Below are 17,505 nucleotides of genomic sequence, written 5' to 3'. Positions count from 1 at the left end.
GATGTGTGCAAGACTTGCCCGGAGCAGAAACCCCTGCAATACAAACCCCAGCGGGCGTAGTGAAATCAATTTTGTGAGGCAATACAGACCCCGAAGGGTGTTCGTGGTGTGGCGGCAGGGGGATAGGCTCCGGCGATGCGGCTCACCCAGCTCGGCTCCTCGACTGAAGAACCGAGCAGCGAGACGCGAGAGCTTCCACTGGCGGGCAACAAGCACCGCCGCAATTGGACCGGCCGCGTAAGGACCGAGGAAACACTCCCGCGGTCGTGAGGGGAATCTGGAATTCAAAAACAGCAATAAAACACGAAACACATGCGCGTTCCCCTCAGCATTTGAGAACAATTCTCTGCTTTACCCCGAACCTTAAAGGAAACTCAGGCAAACATTCACCATAAGAGAGATAGCAAAATGGACTTAACTGGCTGCGAAGCAAGAGGGGGGATTACATAAGATGGACGCTCTTTCTATACAACACTGACACTGTGAAAGGACTAAGATAACACATCCCCTGTTGGATCGTTGGGAGTTGTAGTTTGCGGACTCCATTGTTTTTTCTTCATGTTTTTGATTGTGTTCATATACAAAAAACGTACTTCAGTGCTTTTCTGGCTGCTGTAATTTGTGTTCTAGAATAAAATGTGGAAAGAAAAGCATAATCAGAGCCTCCGGTCCTGACATAGAATTCTTCTGCCTGTCTGCCACCAAGAACTCTATCTCCCTTTCTAGGAACTCTGACACACTGGTGAACTACTTCCACAACAAGATATCCACTATCTACAATAACTTCTAACCCCAACCTACTGAGCTCTACAACCTCATCACACCTTTGGACGCCACCTACCTGCTCACCACATGGGAACAGCTCACCACGCAAGAAACCAAAGCCACTTGGGGGCACACTCTGACCCCTGCCCTCACTGCCTCTTTAACCACGGCAGCAAAGAAATCAGTGTGGCAGTCACCTCCATCCTCAACACATCCATCACCACAGGTGCCTTCCCCAGTGAACAGAAACACTCAGAAGTCCGGCTCCTCTTCAAGAATCGCTCCACCAGCCCCAGTGAACTCAAAAACTTCCACCCTATCTCACTGCTGTTGTTCCCTGCCAAAGTACTCAAGAAGGCCATCAACCGCCTGCTCACCAAACACCTGGAGAGAAACAATCTTCTGGAGGCCTCCCAGTCCGGCTTCCGCACCAACCACAGCACCGAGACCACCCTGATCGTAGCCACCGATGACATCAGAACCCTCCTCGACCAAGGTGAAACAGTAGACCTGATCCTCCTCGATCTTTCAGCAGCGTTCAACACCGTATCCTACCACACTCTCATCAAGAAGCTCCTCCACATCGAGATTCAGGGAGACGCCCTCAAATGGATCACATCATTCCTCACAGCAAGTACCCAGAAAACCCTACGACCACTCTTCACCTCGGACCCCAAGAACATCATCTGTGGCGTCTCTCAAGGTTCATCCCTCAGCCAGAACCTATTCAAGACCTACATGACACCCTTGGCTGACATAGTCAGAACCCAGGCCTCAACATCATATCCTGCACAGATGACACCCAGCTCATCCTCTCACTCATGGAAGACACCCCCAACACCAGAACCAACTTCCACAACGCCATGACTAATGGCGTCAACTGGATGAAGTCCAATTGCCTGAAGCTCAACACGAACAAGACTGAAGTGCTGATTTTTAGGAATAACACCTCCACATGGGATGACATGTGGTGGCCCGCTGAACTCAGACCCACTTCCTCCCCTACAGACCACACCTGCAACCTCTGCATCACCCTGGATCGTAAACTTACCATGGAATGTCAGATCAATGCGATCTCTTCCACCTGCTCCTACACCCTCCGCATGCTCTGAAAGATCTTCAGATGGATCCCCGTCAGCACTAGGAAAACCATTACTCAAGCCCTCATCACCAGCCGCCTGGACTACAGAAACACACTCTATGCTGGAATCACCTCACAACTCCTGAAGACACTCCAGACGATGCAGAACTCAGTGGCCAGACTCATCCTCGAGCTCCCAAAATGGTTCACATCACCTCCACCTAAGGAACCACCACTGGTTTGTCATCTAGAAAAGATGCAGTTTCAAGATCCTGACACACACCTATAGAAATCACTTCATTACCAGGCACCAACATTACACAGCCACCGCCTGAAATTCCACCAACCTTCTAGACACCTGCGCTCCGCCTCCCTCGCCCTCACACCCTGCATCCACCGATGCCACACTGAATGTCGCTCCTTCTCCTACCTTGCTGCCAAAGCCTGGAAAGACCTTCCCTGTTCACCTTCGAACTTCCCCCATTCTCACAGAATTCAGAAAGGGAATCAAAACCTGGCTTTTTGAATGAGCCCACGAGACCCCAGCGCTTGGATATCCTCACAGGTGAGTAGCTGCGCTCTACAAATCTATACTGACTGATAGCCATAAACGTCATCTGTATGGCTTCCCTACACACCTTCACAAAAATCCATTGTGTGAATGTCCAGGCAAACAGAAAAGGCAGGTGGGACAGAAGTTAATAAAACACCTGTTTACATTCACAAACTCATTTCAACCAGGCCTCTCATAAGAAGAGATTGCTGTTAAATAATTAATGCACAGCATGTGAATCCAGAGAAGATTCACACTGCAAAACAAAATGATTACTTACCTATAGGAGTAGTTTTCAGCTTGAGGAAATATTTTGGATTCACGTGCGATCCTCCTACCTCCTCAGAAATGAGGAGGCTGAAGAACATGAAGGTCTAATGATAACATAGAAAAAGCTGGAAGCTGCTGCAAAGACCAGCGTAGCCAAAGGATCAAAAGATTCGGAAGATGGCAACCAAACAAAAGAGCTTCCGTGGAGGGCCACTTAACATCACACAGGGATGGGCAGTACACCAAATGGTTGACCATGACCTGCCTACATGCATAAATGGGACGACAGAGACAATTCCGGATGGAGCCCCTAGATGGCAGACGAATCCACAGCATGTGAATCCAGAAAAATGTTCAAGCTGCAAAACCACTCCTGCAGGCAAATACCTATGTTCTTATATACTGATTGTCAGTAATACTTATTTGATGACTGAGGTTGCTTTGGAAGCATAGTATTGTAGGATTACAGTCCCTACTTCCCAGCGGTTAGTGGACTGCCCTGATCTGTGTTACATAAATGTATATTTGAGTGTTGAGTTCCAAGAGGTTAGTGCTGGTTTTTGAGGCTTTATTTCCACTTCTTTGGGCCCGTCCTGTTTTTTGGGCTCCTGGTTCCTATTTGCGCGTCTCTTTTTGTGCTGAAGTTACTAGTGCTTTTATTATTATTTTTTTACATTCGCAGTACGTTTCAGAAGTGGTGATCGGTGCACCGTACTCAGTGACTGCAGACCTGCTGGATCATTTCAAGGTGAGAATTGTGATGGGAGACTAAGCAATGTCCCCTTCCAACCCTGCCCCAGTTCTCCCTTTTACATCCATGACCTCGGAGGGATGGTGGCTCTAACAAGTGCACAGGATTTGGAAATGGATGTTGTGGTGGGAATGGTTACTCGGTGGGGGCGTTGGAAGTGAAGGGGCAGTACTGTTAACTAGAAGGTGCAGGTTTGCAAAGTTTTATAAAACAATGTTAGGAAGTGTATGTGTTTGTTAATGAAGGGGCAGTTATGGTTGTTCAGTGGTAGTGTTTACGGGGGTAGTGATGGTAAAACTGAAAGTAATGTTTACTCTAGTACGGAGATGCAATTGTGGAATGTCAGTGCGCCTACAGCTCATCCCCCCCTCCTAAAGCACCACCAGTAAGATGGCTCAGCGACTTGCATGCTCCTTCCTGAACTTCTTGACATCTGATGTGACCTGCAATCTCGAGAGTGTATTCCTTTAAGATTGAGTTGGCTTTGAATTCTTCCAAAGTCTCTAAACTGAGTCACCTTAAATTCAGTAATACCAGTGCCGGTCATTGCTGTTGCTTAGAAATAGCAAACACTGGGATACTATTGGTGTATTGATAAACACAAATTATTATTAGTATTTTTTTCATTAGTGGGATTTCCACCTGGTACATCAGGTGTTCAGCACAGGTCTATAGTTTGAATTTCTGAAGCCTGGGCACAGGCATAATCCTGCCTTCTTCCGGATTACATTGCATCCACTAGCACTTCTGCCAGCTATCAGACCTCCAGTCCCTTATTTTAGATTGAGGGGACACGGATCCTTGCCTTTTTCACACTTCATGCACATTTCGGACTCTTATGATATTTAACTCATATTTTGGGATGGGACAGTATTTGTTCCCTTTCGGTGTCTATTTCTCTCAGGACCCTGATTTCTACTGCAAGGAATGTGGATCTTGACACTCCCATTCATCAGGGGCTGAGGGCCAGATGTACGACGATTCACGTTTTCGAGTCGCAATTTACGACTCCCGAAAGTTAATGTATAACAGTGTTTCAGACACTACTTGAAGTAGGTAGTAAATTTCGAGTGTTTTGTGGCCGCAAAACAATAGTACATTGCAATGAGATCTGCTATTAGGAAGGGCACCCCCCTTCCTAATAGCGAGAGTCACAAACGCTATTTTGCGCATCAGTGAGTCGCAAAATAACGTTTGTACATACCAGGACCCATTTTTGCGGTCGCAAACAAGCTGAGCTCCCGTTTGCGACGACAAAAAACGGTCATACATCTGGCCCTAAGTGACCAAGTGCTTCTTAGTGTGTCTGATTGTGGAGCATCACCTTCACACTTGTAGGGCAATGAAGGCATGTCTGCTCTAGCAGCTAAACTGCAAAGTCCCTGTTTGTTTTGTCAGTCATCAGGTGGGAGTTTCAAACTCTCCTTCCCATCCTTCAGGTGTTCATTACTCTCCATCCTACCATTATCCAGACACTTCCAAAGAGATCCACAGCCCGCTGGAGTGGGCCTTTCATTCCATGAGATATTCTGTAATGTTTTCCCATCCTTCGGGGATTGATGTGCAAGCTGTTACGGCCAAAACAGTATCTGCCGATTTTCAGTACCATACCATTTTGGATGTCATTCTTGAGGCCGCTTGTTTAGTTAATTAACACTTTTTTTGTAAATTTGTATTACACGCAAACTCTTGTTCATATGTTTCATGCCTTTCCCCACCTGCCAAAGAAAAGATATTTCGGATGGATACATCTGCGAGTGAATTCCTCACCTTGTGAATATCCCCTGCGCCAGCATTCCACGGACCTTTTTTCCCCAGCTCTCTACGCCGACGTGGACGACGTCATAATGCATCGGCTCCGCTCGCGACTCCGTATGGCGTCACCGGAGCCATAAGAGAGCCACGTCGGCGTGATGACGTCAGTTCCCTTTTTTCCGCGCCGTCGACGCGCAACGGTTTTTCCAGTACTCTCCTGCTACTTTGTAGTTGTTCGGTGTTACTGTTAGAGGAAATCTGTTAGGTCTTCGACGAGGAAGTTGGGTTTTAAGCCCTGTAGGGAATGTGGGGGCCACATGTCTATGACAGACCCCCATGATGATTGTTTGTGGTGCCTTTCATTTGACCACGACGTTGAAGATTGTTCAAGCTGCAGGAGGATGAATCCGAAGGCGTTGAAGGAAAGGAAGGCGAAGCTTTTTATGGCCAAGGCCAAAAAGGAGAAGAGAGGTAGAAAGAAGGAGAGGTCGAGACCGGAGTCGTCGACTTCACGTTCATCGAAGTCGAAAAAACATCATAAGAAGAGGAAACATTCCTCTCGGCGCCGGTCTTCGAAGAACAAGGCGTCAAGATCGACTTCGCCTCGACGCCGAAGTAAGGATTTGTCTCCAGCGCGGTCCCCGGCGCAGTCCCCGGCGCAGTTACCGGCGCCATCACCGGCGCCGTCTCCGGTTCCAGTGGAGTCGTCTGTTTCAGATGATGAGCAGGAACAAAGGAGGGAGCCTTCTTCAGGGCCTGAGGATCCTACGGCTCCGGTAGAGGACACTGCGGCGCCGTTGCCAGGTACTCCGCAGATGGATCCAGGATCGGTTCCTTATCCGCAGTTCCCGGCTCCGGGTACGGATTCTTCGCATTTTTTAAATGCTATGTATGGAATCTTCAATCGGGCTGCCTTCCCATCCGGTGTACCGACTGGTCCCGTGGGTCCTATGGCGTATGCTCTAGGGGTACCGCAGCAGTATGCTCAGGCCCCGTTTATGCCTTTTCTGCCGATGGCGCCTTCGTGGCAGTTTCAGGCGCCGTCTGGGGATCCATCGCGACTCCGGCTGTATCGTCATGCTTCAGAGCCTTCCTCAACGCCGTTGCCGACTCCTGCGGCGCCGCGTCCGGCACCGCCGACTCCTACACCTCTGGCTCCACCGACGCTGCGTACGGCGCCGACGACGCCGGCTCCACGGATTCGGTCGAGAAGGGAGGCCCAAAGAGTCGTGGATGAGGAAAGGTATAGAGTGGAGGTAGAGGAAGGTGAAGTGGACACGTCCTCTGATGAGTTTGGAGGGATACAAGAGGCTAGTGGCCTGGATACGACTCCTGAGTGGGAGCATACTTCATCTAGATCATCTCCACCTCAGGAATTGATTCCTTACCATATGGTTATAAAGAAGGCTGCAGCGTTGTTGGATTTGCAGTTGCCCTCTGCGGAATATGAATCTAACCTGCTGACAGAGGTGTTGCATTCACCTACTTTGACTTCTGAGCCTTTACTGCCTTTTACTGAGGCTATTTTGGAGCCTGTTTTGGAGGTATGGCGTAAACCACTTTCTTCTCCAGCGGTTTCCAGGCAGGTGGCGAGAAGATACAGGGTGGCACCTGGGGATCCAGATTTTCTTTCTACGCACCCGTCTCCAGAGAGCCTAGTTGTGCAGGCGTCCTGCTCGAAGCATGCTTCGGGAGCGTTCCCTCAGTCTCCTGCGGACAGGGAGTCCAAAAAGGTGGACCAGGCAGCTAAGAAAACTTTTTCATCAGGAAGTATGGCACTTAAATCTACCAATGCCACGTGCTTGCTGGGTCGTTATGTGCATGCCTTAATGGACTCAATGAAGTCTTTAGCCCCTAAGCTGCCTGAGGGTGATAAGGCGTCCTTCATGGAGGTGGTCGCAGATACTCCAGCTGCCGCAAGACAAGTGATTCAATCGGGGCTTGATACAGCAGATTCAGTGGCAAGAATATTGGGCTCGTCTATAGCCACGAGAAGGCAGGCATGGCTCCGTTCATATGGCTTTTCTTCGGATGTTCAGGCCACATTGGTGGATTTGCCGTTTGATGGACGGAAATTATTTGGAGAAAAAGCTGACTCCGCCCTACAGAGATTTAAGGACGGCAGGGTAACAGCTAAATCTTTGGGTCTGCAAGCTCCTGCTAAAGGTTTTGGTTTTAAAAAGTTTAGGGGTTTCGGAAGGTCTTCATTTCGCTCCTTCCGGCAGACTCAGCAGCAGCAGCAGCAACAACAGCAGAATCCCCTCTATAGGTCCTATAGAGGGGGATAAAAGGGGCGGAGAGGTTCTGGACGCAACCCCTCTTCTTCTTCCTCCTCCTCTGCTCCCAATGAGGCTTCAGGGAAGCAGCCCTAGATCCCTCATCCTGGATCATGTAAGACCTGTGGGGGGTCGGGTGTCCCACTTTCTGCGGGGTTGGAAATCTGTTACTACAGACCTTTGGGTTTTGAACCTCGTGGAGACTGGGTACGCCCTTCCCTTTCGGGAGTTTCCTCCCCCTTACCCTCCTTGCCAAGGTTACTGCTCGGAGGACCATCTGCTTCTTCTGCAGAAGGAGGTGCTAGCTTTGCTTCAAAAAGGTGCGATAGAGGTGGTTCCAGAGCAGGAAAGGGGTCAGGGATGCTACTCCCAGTATTTCCTGATTCCCAAGAAGGACGGCAGATTGCGTCCGATACTGCACCTCAGAGTCTTGAGCTTTTACCTGAAACAGGAGAAGTTCAAGATGCTGACCCTTGCACAGGTTCTTCAGGCATTGCAGCAAGGAGACTGGATGGGGTCGCTCGACTTGCAGGACGCGTACTTCCATGTCCCATTCCTGAAGTCGCACAGGAAGTATCTCCGTTTTACGGTTGGGTCGCAACACTACCAGTTTGCGGTCCTCCCGTTTGGTCTTACTACCGCACCTCGAGTCTTCACGAAGGTGATGGCAGTGGTAGCGGCCCATCTCAGGAGGTCGGGGATTCCGGTTTTCCCCTACCTGGACGACTGGCTTCTGAAGGCAGAGTCCCCAGAGATGGTGCAGCATCATCTGCAGGTAACATCTCAGCTGTTATTCGACTTGGGTTTTTCGATCAATGTGCCCAAATCTCACCTGGTGCCCTCTCAACGCAACCTGTTCATAGGGGCAGTACTGGACACTACTGTGTGTCGAGCATTTCCTCCACCTCAAAGAATTCTCGACATTCAGGAGATGGTCCCTTTATTCCAAAATGGAGCGGTTGTTCCAGTTCTGGAGGTCCTTCATCTGCTCGGTCTGTTCGCCTCCTGCTTTCTGTTGGTCAACCATGCACGCTGGCACATGAAGGCGCTCCAGTGGTGCCTCCGCAGGCAGTGGTATCAGCACAACGGAGATCTCAGGGAGTCGATCAGGATCTCCAGAGAAGCTGCAGCGGGTCTATCTTGGTGGAGCGTGGGGGGCAATCTGTCTCAAGGAAAGCCCTTCCATCCACCTCCATCGGTGGCCACGGTGATAACGGATGCCTCCACCTTAGGGTGGGGTGCTCATCTGGGGGATCTGGAGATCAAGCGTCTTTGGTCTCCGGAGGAGAGGTTGCTTCACATCAACCTTTTGGAATTGCGGGCGATTCATTTGGCACTCAAGGCCTTCCTCCCTTCCCTTCGCGGTCTGTCTGTTCAAGTCCTGACGGACAACACTACCGCGATGTGGTATGTCAACAAGCAGGGAGGAGTGGGGTCGCATTGTCTCTGCAGAGAGGCCCTGCGTCTTTGGTCCTGGGCTCAGGACCATCGGATTTGTCTGAGGGCAAATCATCTGGCCGGGGTGCTGAACGTGCGTGCGGACAGCCTCAGTCAGCAGTTCTCCGCCGACCACGAGTGGAGGCTCCATCCGGAGGTAGTTCGTTACGTCTTTCGGACGTGGGGAACCCCTCGGGTGGACCTGTTTGCCACCCGCGAAAACGCGCACTGCCTGTCATTCTGCAGTCTCCAGTTTCCGATGCAGGGGGCGTTGGGGGGACGCGTTTCAGTTGAGTTGGGGCTCTCGACTCCTTTACGCGTTTCCTCCCATACCCTTGATTCCTCGGGTTCTGAGGAAGATTCGCCAAGACTGGGCCCAAGTCATTTTGATCGCCCCGGATTGGCCAAGAAGGGTGTGGTACACAGATCTTCTCCACCTCTCCTCGTGCCCTCCGCTCCGTCTCCCTCTGAGGGCAGACCTCCTCTTGCAGTCGGAGGGGCAGGTTCTACACCCCCACCTCCCGAGCTTACACCTTCATGCCTGGAGATTGAACGGGGCAACCTGATTTCTTTTTCTCTCCCACCTGATGTGGTGGATGTTATTTTATCGGCCAGGCGACACTCCACCAAGTCCATTTACTCCTACAGGTGGTCCAAGTTTGTAAAATGGTGTGGAGAGAGATCCATTGACACTTTAAAAGCCCACCTTTCTGATGTGCTTCAGTTTGCTCTTTCCTTGGCTCTGCAGGGCTGTGCTGTGGCCACGGTCAAGGGCTATCTATCGGCCTCATCGGCTTTTCTATGTCTACCTGATCAACCGTCCTTATTTAAATCTCCGGTTGTATTAAGGTTTATCAAAGGCCTTACAAACAAGTTTCCTCCTACTCCTTTTGTAATGCCACAGTGGGACCTCAATCTTGTCTTAACTTTTCTGATGGGGTCCCCGTTTGAGCCTCTTCATAGTTGTCCTCTGAGGCTGTTGCCCTTTAAGACGGTCTTTCTTGTAGCCATAACCTCGGCAAGGAGGGTGAGTGAGCTTCAAGCTCTTAGTTCTAAACCCCCTTTTCTTACATTACATGCTGAAAGGATGGTGCTCAGGACCAGGGCTGCTTTCCTGCCCAAAGTTGTTACTCAGTTTCATTTGGGGCAGTCTATTACTCTCCCTGTTTTTTATCCACCGCCTCATCCCTCCAAGGAGGAGGAAAGGCTTCATCGCCTGGATCCAAAGAGAGCTGTAAGCTTTTACTTGGACAGAACGAAGGACTTTCGTCTGGACGATCAGCTCTTCGTTGGTTATGTTGGACGGTCCAAAGGAAGAGCGGTGCACAAGCGCACTCTATCAAGGTGGATCATCCTTGCCATCAAGATCTGCTATGCCCTGGTTCCTCCTGAGGGTATTAGGGCTCATTCAACTAGAGCTAAATCATCTACATCTGCTTTGGCCCGGGGTGTTCCTGTGGCAGATATTTGTAAAGCCGCGACTTGGGCCTCCCTCCATACTTTCGCAAGGAATTATTGCTTGGACTCTGAGAAGAGGAGGGAGGGTCACTTCGCACGCTCTGTCTTGCAAGACTTTCTGGTATAGGAAGGTGGACACCCTCCTCCGGGAGTGGGGACTGCTGTGGGAATCTATTCACAAGGTGAGGAATCCACTGGCAGATGTATCCATCAGAAGAACAAGTTACTTACCTTCGGTAACGCTTTTTCTGGTGGATACAGTATCTGCCTGTGGATTCCTCACTGGCCCACCCGCCTCCCCGTTGTCCACCTTTGTATACCTTAAAAGTTTGTTTGAGATGTTGTTATGCTTTCTGGTACATTTGTAGGAAATGCATATTTTGTTTAGCTTTCCTTTGGGTTTATGTACTGTGTATATTTGATTGTATACTGTGTATACTTTGAGTCTGTCGTTGGTCCACCTGTGCGCCCCGGAGGCACGGAAAAAATGGGTGGAACTGACGTCATCACGCCGACGTGGCTCTCTTATGGCTCCGGTGACATCATACGCAGTCGCGAGCGGAGCCGATGCATTATGACGTCGTCCACGTCGGCGTAGAGAGCTGGGGAAAAAAGTTCTGTGGAATGCTGGCGCTGGGGATATTCACAAGCTGAGCAATCCACAGGCAGATACTGTATCCACCAGAAAAAGCGCTACCGAAGGTAAGTAACTTGTTCTTCAGTTACTATGGCATTAACAGGGACAGGTTGGACGAGTAAGGAGAAGTTCCCACTGTAGTGACCATTAATTCATACGACCCACAAGCCAACCCTGTAGGTTTTTGCCTTTAGGGGAAATTGAGTGAGGAGAATTGTAGATGACAGAGTGTAGGGGGCAAGGGTGTATTTGCTGACATGTTTTACACATTTACAGATGTAGTGGTGGGGCTGATGGTTGACATGCTTTACACATTTAGAGAGCTAGACCTGTACTGTGCAAGTGCGGTGCGGTCCAATACTGTCAACATTTTCACTGGCACAGCAGAAGCAAGACTAGGGACTAGGACTTAAAGAATCACTACGGCGAGTAAATTGGACTTCATCTCAGCTTGGAGGTAGAGGTGTTGTACAGTCTGACCTTTTCTTTTGCCCTAGGTTACCCTGGTGTGTCATGGCAAGACTGAAGTGATTCCAGATAAGGACAGCACAGATCCCTACCAGGTAAATACCATAAGTGCAAAAGTTAACACTTTCGAGCATGTGTTGGTCCTTTTGACATTTTAGAAACTACTAATCGGTGCATAGCAAACCAGGTTTTTAAGTTAGATTCTCCCTTACTGCTAAATTTGGTGTAATTCTGTCCAGCAGTTTTTGCTGTCTGTGATCATAAGTAAGTATAATGGGGAAATGTAACTTTTGTTCCTAATGCCTTCACAAAACCTGGCATACAAATTCTAAGATGGACAAATGCACTTTCTAGACATTTTTTACAGATTCGTCAAATGGGGCAAAAGTTATTACACCTCATATTTACGTTATTCATATTTACGTGCACGTGTAATTTTGGGGAGTCAAGACTCTTTCCCTGTATTGCCTATGTTGGAGACTTTGTGAGGCCTATTACCGCGACTTTGCTTTCTCCTGCAGAGACTACACCTTAGGAGCTCCATTGAGGGCCTCGTTCTCCTCGGTTCACGTGTACAAAGATAGTGATGTGTGAGGTGGGCCTCACATGTGCAGAGTAGAGCACAGAGCACAGTGAACACTGGAAGTCGGACAGGCATAAGCATGACATTCTTCCCTGCTGAAATGCTTGATGTAAAGGGAGCACTTTTTGCAGAATTTAGAAAGACGGAGAAGAAGAGAAGGAGCGCACACATTCTGTGTTCAGGTGTATTCACCATCGATAAATCACTGTCCCCTTTGGCACGCTCTCACACAGGTGTGGTAACAGGACTGTAGATGGCCTCGCGAGCAAGCTCCAAACTCAAGGCTATAGTGGAGCTCTTGCAGCGCTTGGCATCCTGCGCCCAGGTGGAGAGGTAGTCAGGGGACGGACCAAGAATCCTGCTCGAGGAGCTTGCAAAGTTTATCAACAGGTTTCTTGGCGTGGACTAGGCCCAGCGGGTGACGCAGTACTTTACACGAGGGTATGGGTTATAGGAGAGAGTGAGTGATACAATAAAGCTAATTTAAGGAGGACATAATATTAGTAAAAAAAGTGGTATACTGCATGCCTGGGTGCTATGAATCCGTCTTGTCCTCCTGCTTCCACACGCTCCGCCTGATCTTCAAGTGGATCTAAACCAAGTCCAGGTAAGCGGTCATTCATGTGCTCGTCAGCAGCAGACTCGACTACCGCAACGTACTCTAGGCCGGCACCACCCAGAAACTCCTACAGAAACTGAAGAACATCCAGAATGCCTCCCCCATTCTTGTCCTGAACATCCCATGCCGCAGTCACCTCACCGACCACCTCAGGGACCGTCACTGGCTTCATCTCAACAAAATAATTGTCTTCAAACTCCTCACGCACGCCTACAAAGCCTTCCACAACGCCGGACCTGTATACCTCAACCACCGCCTCTCCTTCTACTCTCCCACCAAACATCTCCGCTCCGCCCAATAGGCCACGGCCGCCATCCCACAGATTCGCAATACCACAGCTGGAGGATAATCCTTCTCCTACCTGGCTGCGAAGACTTGGAACTCCTTTCCTCTGCACCTCAGACAATCACCAAAGCTGCCGCAATTCACGAAGGACCTCAAGACCTGGCTCTTCGACTAACCAGCAGTGCACCCTCCCCCTCCCCCCCCTCCCCCCCCCCCCCCCCTCCGCCCCACTCAGCGCCCTGAAACCCTAACGGGCGAGTAGTTGCTCTTTCCAAGAAACTTGATTTGAATATAAGATAGGGTGGCGTGCTCTGGCAAGCTAAAGACAGTGAACAGGGCCTCGGGGGTTGCTATTAGAGATGTGCTGTACGGAAGGTAGGGAGGCTCCCTCAGTCCTCACAGATTTTGTATTCCTCTTGCAGGAGCCCAAAAAACGAGGCATCTTCCAGACCATTAACAGCGGCAACAGCTTGACCACAGATGACATAGTCCAAAGAATCATCAAAAACAGGTGCGTTTTCCACACCTGGGCTCGTTAAGAGGGGATGAAGGGAAATCTTCAGGAGTGCTGTGTAGGCTGTTGTGCACTGTCAGTACGTGTATGGTAAGGTGCTACCTCAGATGTGTACTGTGGGAATATTAGTGACCAACTCAAATACTGCTACACTTGTAAAATGAGGTGTGGGATCTGAATGAGACTGAGTTTTATGCTTGGAGAGTACACACCAGATAAGTACCTGGAATCAGATATTGGGTGTTATTTGCCATGGATTACTTATATGGCCGCATGGTGGGAGTGACCTGGCCAGGGTCATGGTGCTCTCTTGTGGGGTAGGTGGCCTCCTGTGCATAACCAGGATCTGCTTCAATGTTTCTAAATTTTTTCTTGCAGGTTGCAATTTGAAGCCCGGAACCAAAAGAAAGAAGCCAAGGAGCTGGCGGTCCTGGAAGCGATGCAGAAGCGTGAACAGGAGCAAGGCACAGAGTTGCTGCAGGAGCACTGAGTGTTGTACATGTATGGCAGGGTCCTGGTCAGCAGTGGAGCCACCTGGCTTGTATACTTAGCTCCATCTCTGCAATGCGGACCACAGACCGCAGAATCCTAGTCCCCATTATGTATAATATCAGTTTATTGCACTTAGAGGCCCATGCACTTGGAGGCCCATCTTCTTACCATGGGCTTCCCTACATTCAGAAATGTTTAATGCACTGTCAGCCCACGGTAGGAAGGATGGCACTGTGCGCCCTTTGCAATTTTATTTTTTGTAAACAAATTTTATTCGTCAAAGACACATTCAGCGAAGCTCTGTGGCCCAGAGACTTCAACCGCCCTTTGCAATTTTAACCCCAGAAAAGCATCCCTTCAGCTCAAATTGGGTTTTTATAAACCCCAACCTGTTTCTGATTGGATCCTTGTTGAAAGCTCAACAATGAAAGTGCATTTGGAATTGGCCATGTGATTGGTACGAGGGCTATTCTGGTATCCTCCATGATTGTGTGCCCTCAGCATGTTGAGCGATAAATCCTAATGGTGCCAGGAATTACGTTCTTTGACTCAAAGCAATGACGTGGATGGGTGCATTCTTCAGAGAAACCGAGCTGGACTGTGAATAGCGTGTACAGCGCAGAGACGGGTGGCACTGTGATGAATACAGTGCATCTGTACGCTGGAGAGGAAGGCGTTGAGGGAGACTACTGAGAGGGGTGTGCACAGCACAGGTGGAGTACGATGCACATGCAGAGAGAAGGGGCAGGGCTGTTATCCTTTTCAGATAGGAGGAGGGGTGAAAAGGCTTTGACGGTGCAGGATTGGAACCAAAAGCAGCTCCTAAAAGTGTTCAATGCCAGCCAAGTAAGCAAACCCGATCCTATGTAAATATTCGGATAGGGGGTCCCTCCACAATCAAATTGTTATCAAAGTAGGCCAAACAGTAAATTTTTTCATAAGGGCATGCCCGGGTACCCAGGAGCACCCCTTCTCTACCGCAGCAAAAACAGTCCCAGATTGTGGCAGTCCACAGGACACTTTCCTCTACCCTGTCCATCAGTCTGGCCCTTGCTGTGAGCGCTATGGACATTGTAGAAAGAGTAGGCAGCGGTTTGTGTATGCTTGTACGCTGCAGTGGCAGTGCCAGTGCCTCCAGGCTGGGAAAGTTGGCTCCACAGGGAAGAGGGAGGTGGTCAGGCTTTCAATGCAGCACGCACTGCAGTAGGGGCAGAGTGTCATTGTAATGTACACTACAAAGGGAGAGGCTGCCTCTATGATGTACACTACAAAAGGAGGGAGCGCAAGGCATACTGCAGAGAAAGGCGGAACCACAATGTAAGTGCTTCAGGGAAGGGAGGTTTACTTGTGAATACATGGTCTACTGTGCAGCGAGAAGGGTTGTGCTCTGAGGTGTGCGTAAGACATTATACAGAAGGGTAAATGTTTTGGGTACGGATGTAGAAAGAGGAAGGTAGGGTTACACTCTGTGAGGACGAGATGCATTGTGGCAGCTGCCAACCTGTGACTTCTTCGCACAGTGGCTAGCGTGGGAAGATGATCGAGGTGTCGTTCTGGTGTGGACGAGATAAGATGAGGAATCCTTCCAATCAATAAGCAAAGCCAGTAATTCCACTAATCCAGGACCGACCTGCCAGAGCTCATCACATTTTAATAGCCTTTTAGTTTTGTGATTTGATTTTTGAGTTGGAGTGACTCACTATCATTAGTATTAATAAGTCATGAAATGATTTCTTTCCCTTACTTTTTTTAATGTCCGCACTCTTGCAACTGACAAAAGAAGGTGCAGTCGTGACTGCAGCGTAGAATGTTACTATAGCTGTTGGGAGGATAAAGTTGTGGTAGGTCAGCTGTAGGATGACGGTCGCAGGCTGCTCACAGGTAGGGCGACCGGTTTGGACTGCGGTGGCTTAGGTGGACAGACGGGACTGCTTGGCCATGGTAGTGACCTGTTGGCTCCCCAGGCTTGTATACAGAGCACTTCGTAGCATATACCCTAGTTAGCTGGTACCACTAAACACCGTTTTTTTTTAAATAGCTGCGTTCATACAAGGTACAGATCCTGGCGGCTCCATAACTCGAACCAATCTACTGCTGGAGTCATATAGTCCTTTCTAGGTGTTATGCTGTGGGGTGCTCTTCACCAACACCCCCAGATAAGAAAGCAGGTATTTCAAGAGGAAACTTTAGACCAGTCTGTTGCGACTCTGTTACCATCTGCAAGCGACTCGCCAACTGGGCATCTCCTGATTAGCCTAACAAAGCCAAGGGTTCCAGCTGTACACTAATGTACATATGCAGTAACTCCCTACTAGCGTACACTGCGTTCACAGACTGGAATTGCGAGGATTTGGGTCTAAAGAGCCTTAAGTTGTTGTAAATATTTGCAGTGTGTATGTTCTCACTTGCATCTCCACAGCCATTGAGAAGAAAGCCTTAGCACACTGATCAGCCATGCACCAGTTTTCCTTGGCATTGTCCGAATACCAGTAACATGCAGAGGGATTTTTAGCTGGGAGTGCGGCTGTAAGTGTTAGCACTTTAAAGGGGCAGGAGAGCCTTATCTAGAAGGGATCTCTACTGACACCAACCTTTTTAACAAGAGGTGAACTGTATAATGACCATCTTTATTAGAGGTCATATTTGTAGTGAACTGTCTGTTAACTAGGGGTCACTACTGTAGTGACTAGAAAAAAAATATATATATATACACACATACATACAAACACACACAAACATATTGCTCTCGAAAAAACGTCTTGATTCCTGACCAGGACGATGTGTTTATGAACAAGTTTGAGAACATGACCAGCCTGGGGAATTGGTTTCTTTGCCTATCAATGTGAACAACTAAATTTTTTACTTACCTGTTTTCTATTTATAATATTTTAGACAAGTTTGATTGTAAATACGTGGGTTTGGTTTTACCTTAAGGTGCAACACTATCCAAGTAGCCACACCTAATGAGACCTATACATAGCAAGGGCTTTTGTTTTACTTAAAGCACTGCGCCCAGCCTGGACCCTGCCAGATAGGGGGGATAGTGTGAAGGCGATTGTGAGGAGGAGCAAGAGAGAGAGGCAACTTCATAGGCCACCTCTGGGCCTCATACGAGAACGAAGCCCCTGTCATTACCCCAATCTTCATCCGGGCGTCCTACTCGTAGGCGAATGGGGCCCTCCTCTCTGTAGCTGTGTCTCCGGATTAGAAGATGTTGGTGTTTGCAATGGTGCCGATGTTTCACCAGTGCACCTTCCTGTTCTTTTAAACGATACTTAAACCTAATAAATTGTGCTGAACAAACGACCTGTGTTTGCTTTTTCTTACGGCAGCGTCATGATGGGACATGCAGTCGTCATCTCTTTAGGGCCTGCTGCTTCTCAGATGGGGTATCATCCGCACCACCAGCACTGCTGTGCTCGATTTACACACAGTTCCCACGTGCACTTTCCCAGGGCATTCTGGCTGCAGGAACACGCCCTACACTTGAACTGTCACTGCCCAAATCTCCTGTTGACACTTGAGGATAAACGATGCTGAGTTGAAGTAGGCGTAGGAGTA

The 17,505-nt window shown here is 49.1% G+C and overlaps 1 protein-coding gene across 1 annotated transcript in view; it reads left to right on the top strand.

Annotated features, from left to right (window-relative positions):
- PCYT2 (phosphate cytidylyltransferase 2, ethanolamine) overlaps nucleotides 1-17,247 on the top strand; it is a 159,078-nt gene extending 141,831 nt beyond the window's left edge. Inside the window, exons 9-12 of the mRNA XM_085617538.1 lie at nucleotides 3,352-3,417; nucleotides 11,481-11,546; nucleotides 13,361-13,449; nucleotides 13,831-17,247. Of these exons, the coding sequence (XP_085473664.1) occupies nucleotides 3,352-3,417; nucleotides 11,481-11,546; nucleotides 13,361-13,449; nucleotides 13,831-13,942 (333 nt within the window). The 3' untranslated portion in view covers nucleotides 13,943-17,247. The remainder of the gene's footprint in view (nucleotides 1-3,351; nucleotides 3,418-11,480; nucleotides 11,547-13,360; nucleotides 13,450-13,830) is intronic.
- Nucleotides 17,248-17,505: the final 258 nt, after the last annotated feature.

The sequence above is a fragment of the Triturus cristatus genome, chromosome 7 (assembly GCF_964204655.1).
Source record: "Triturus cristatus chromosome 7, aTriCri1.1, whole genome shotgun sequence".
NCBI lineage: Eukaryota > Metazoa > Chordata > Amphibia > Caudata > Salamandridae > Triturus > Triturus cristatus.
The sequence above is the reverse complement of the archived record's forward strand: the minus strand, read 5'-3'. Positions and strand labels throughout refer to the sequence as shown.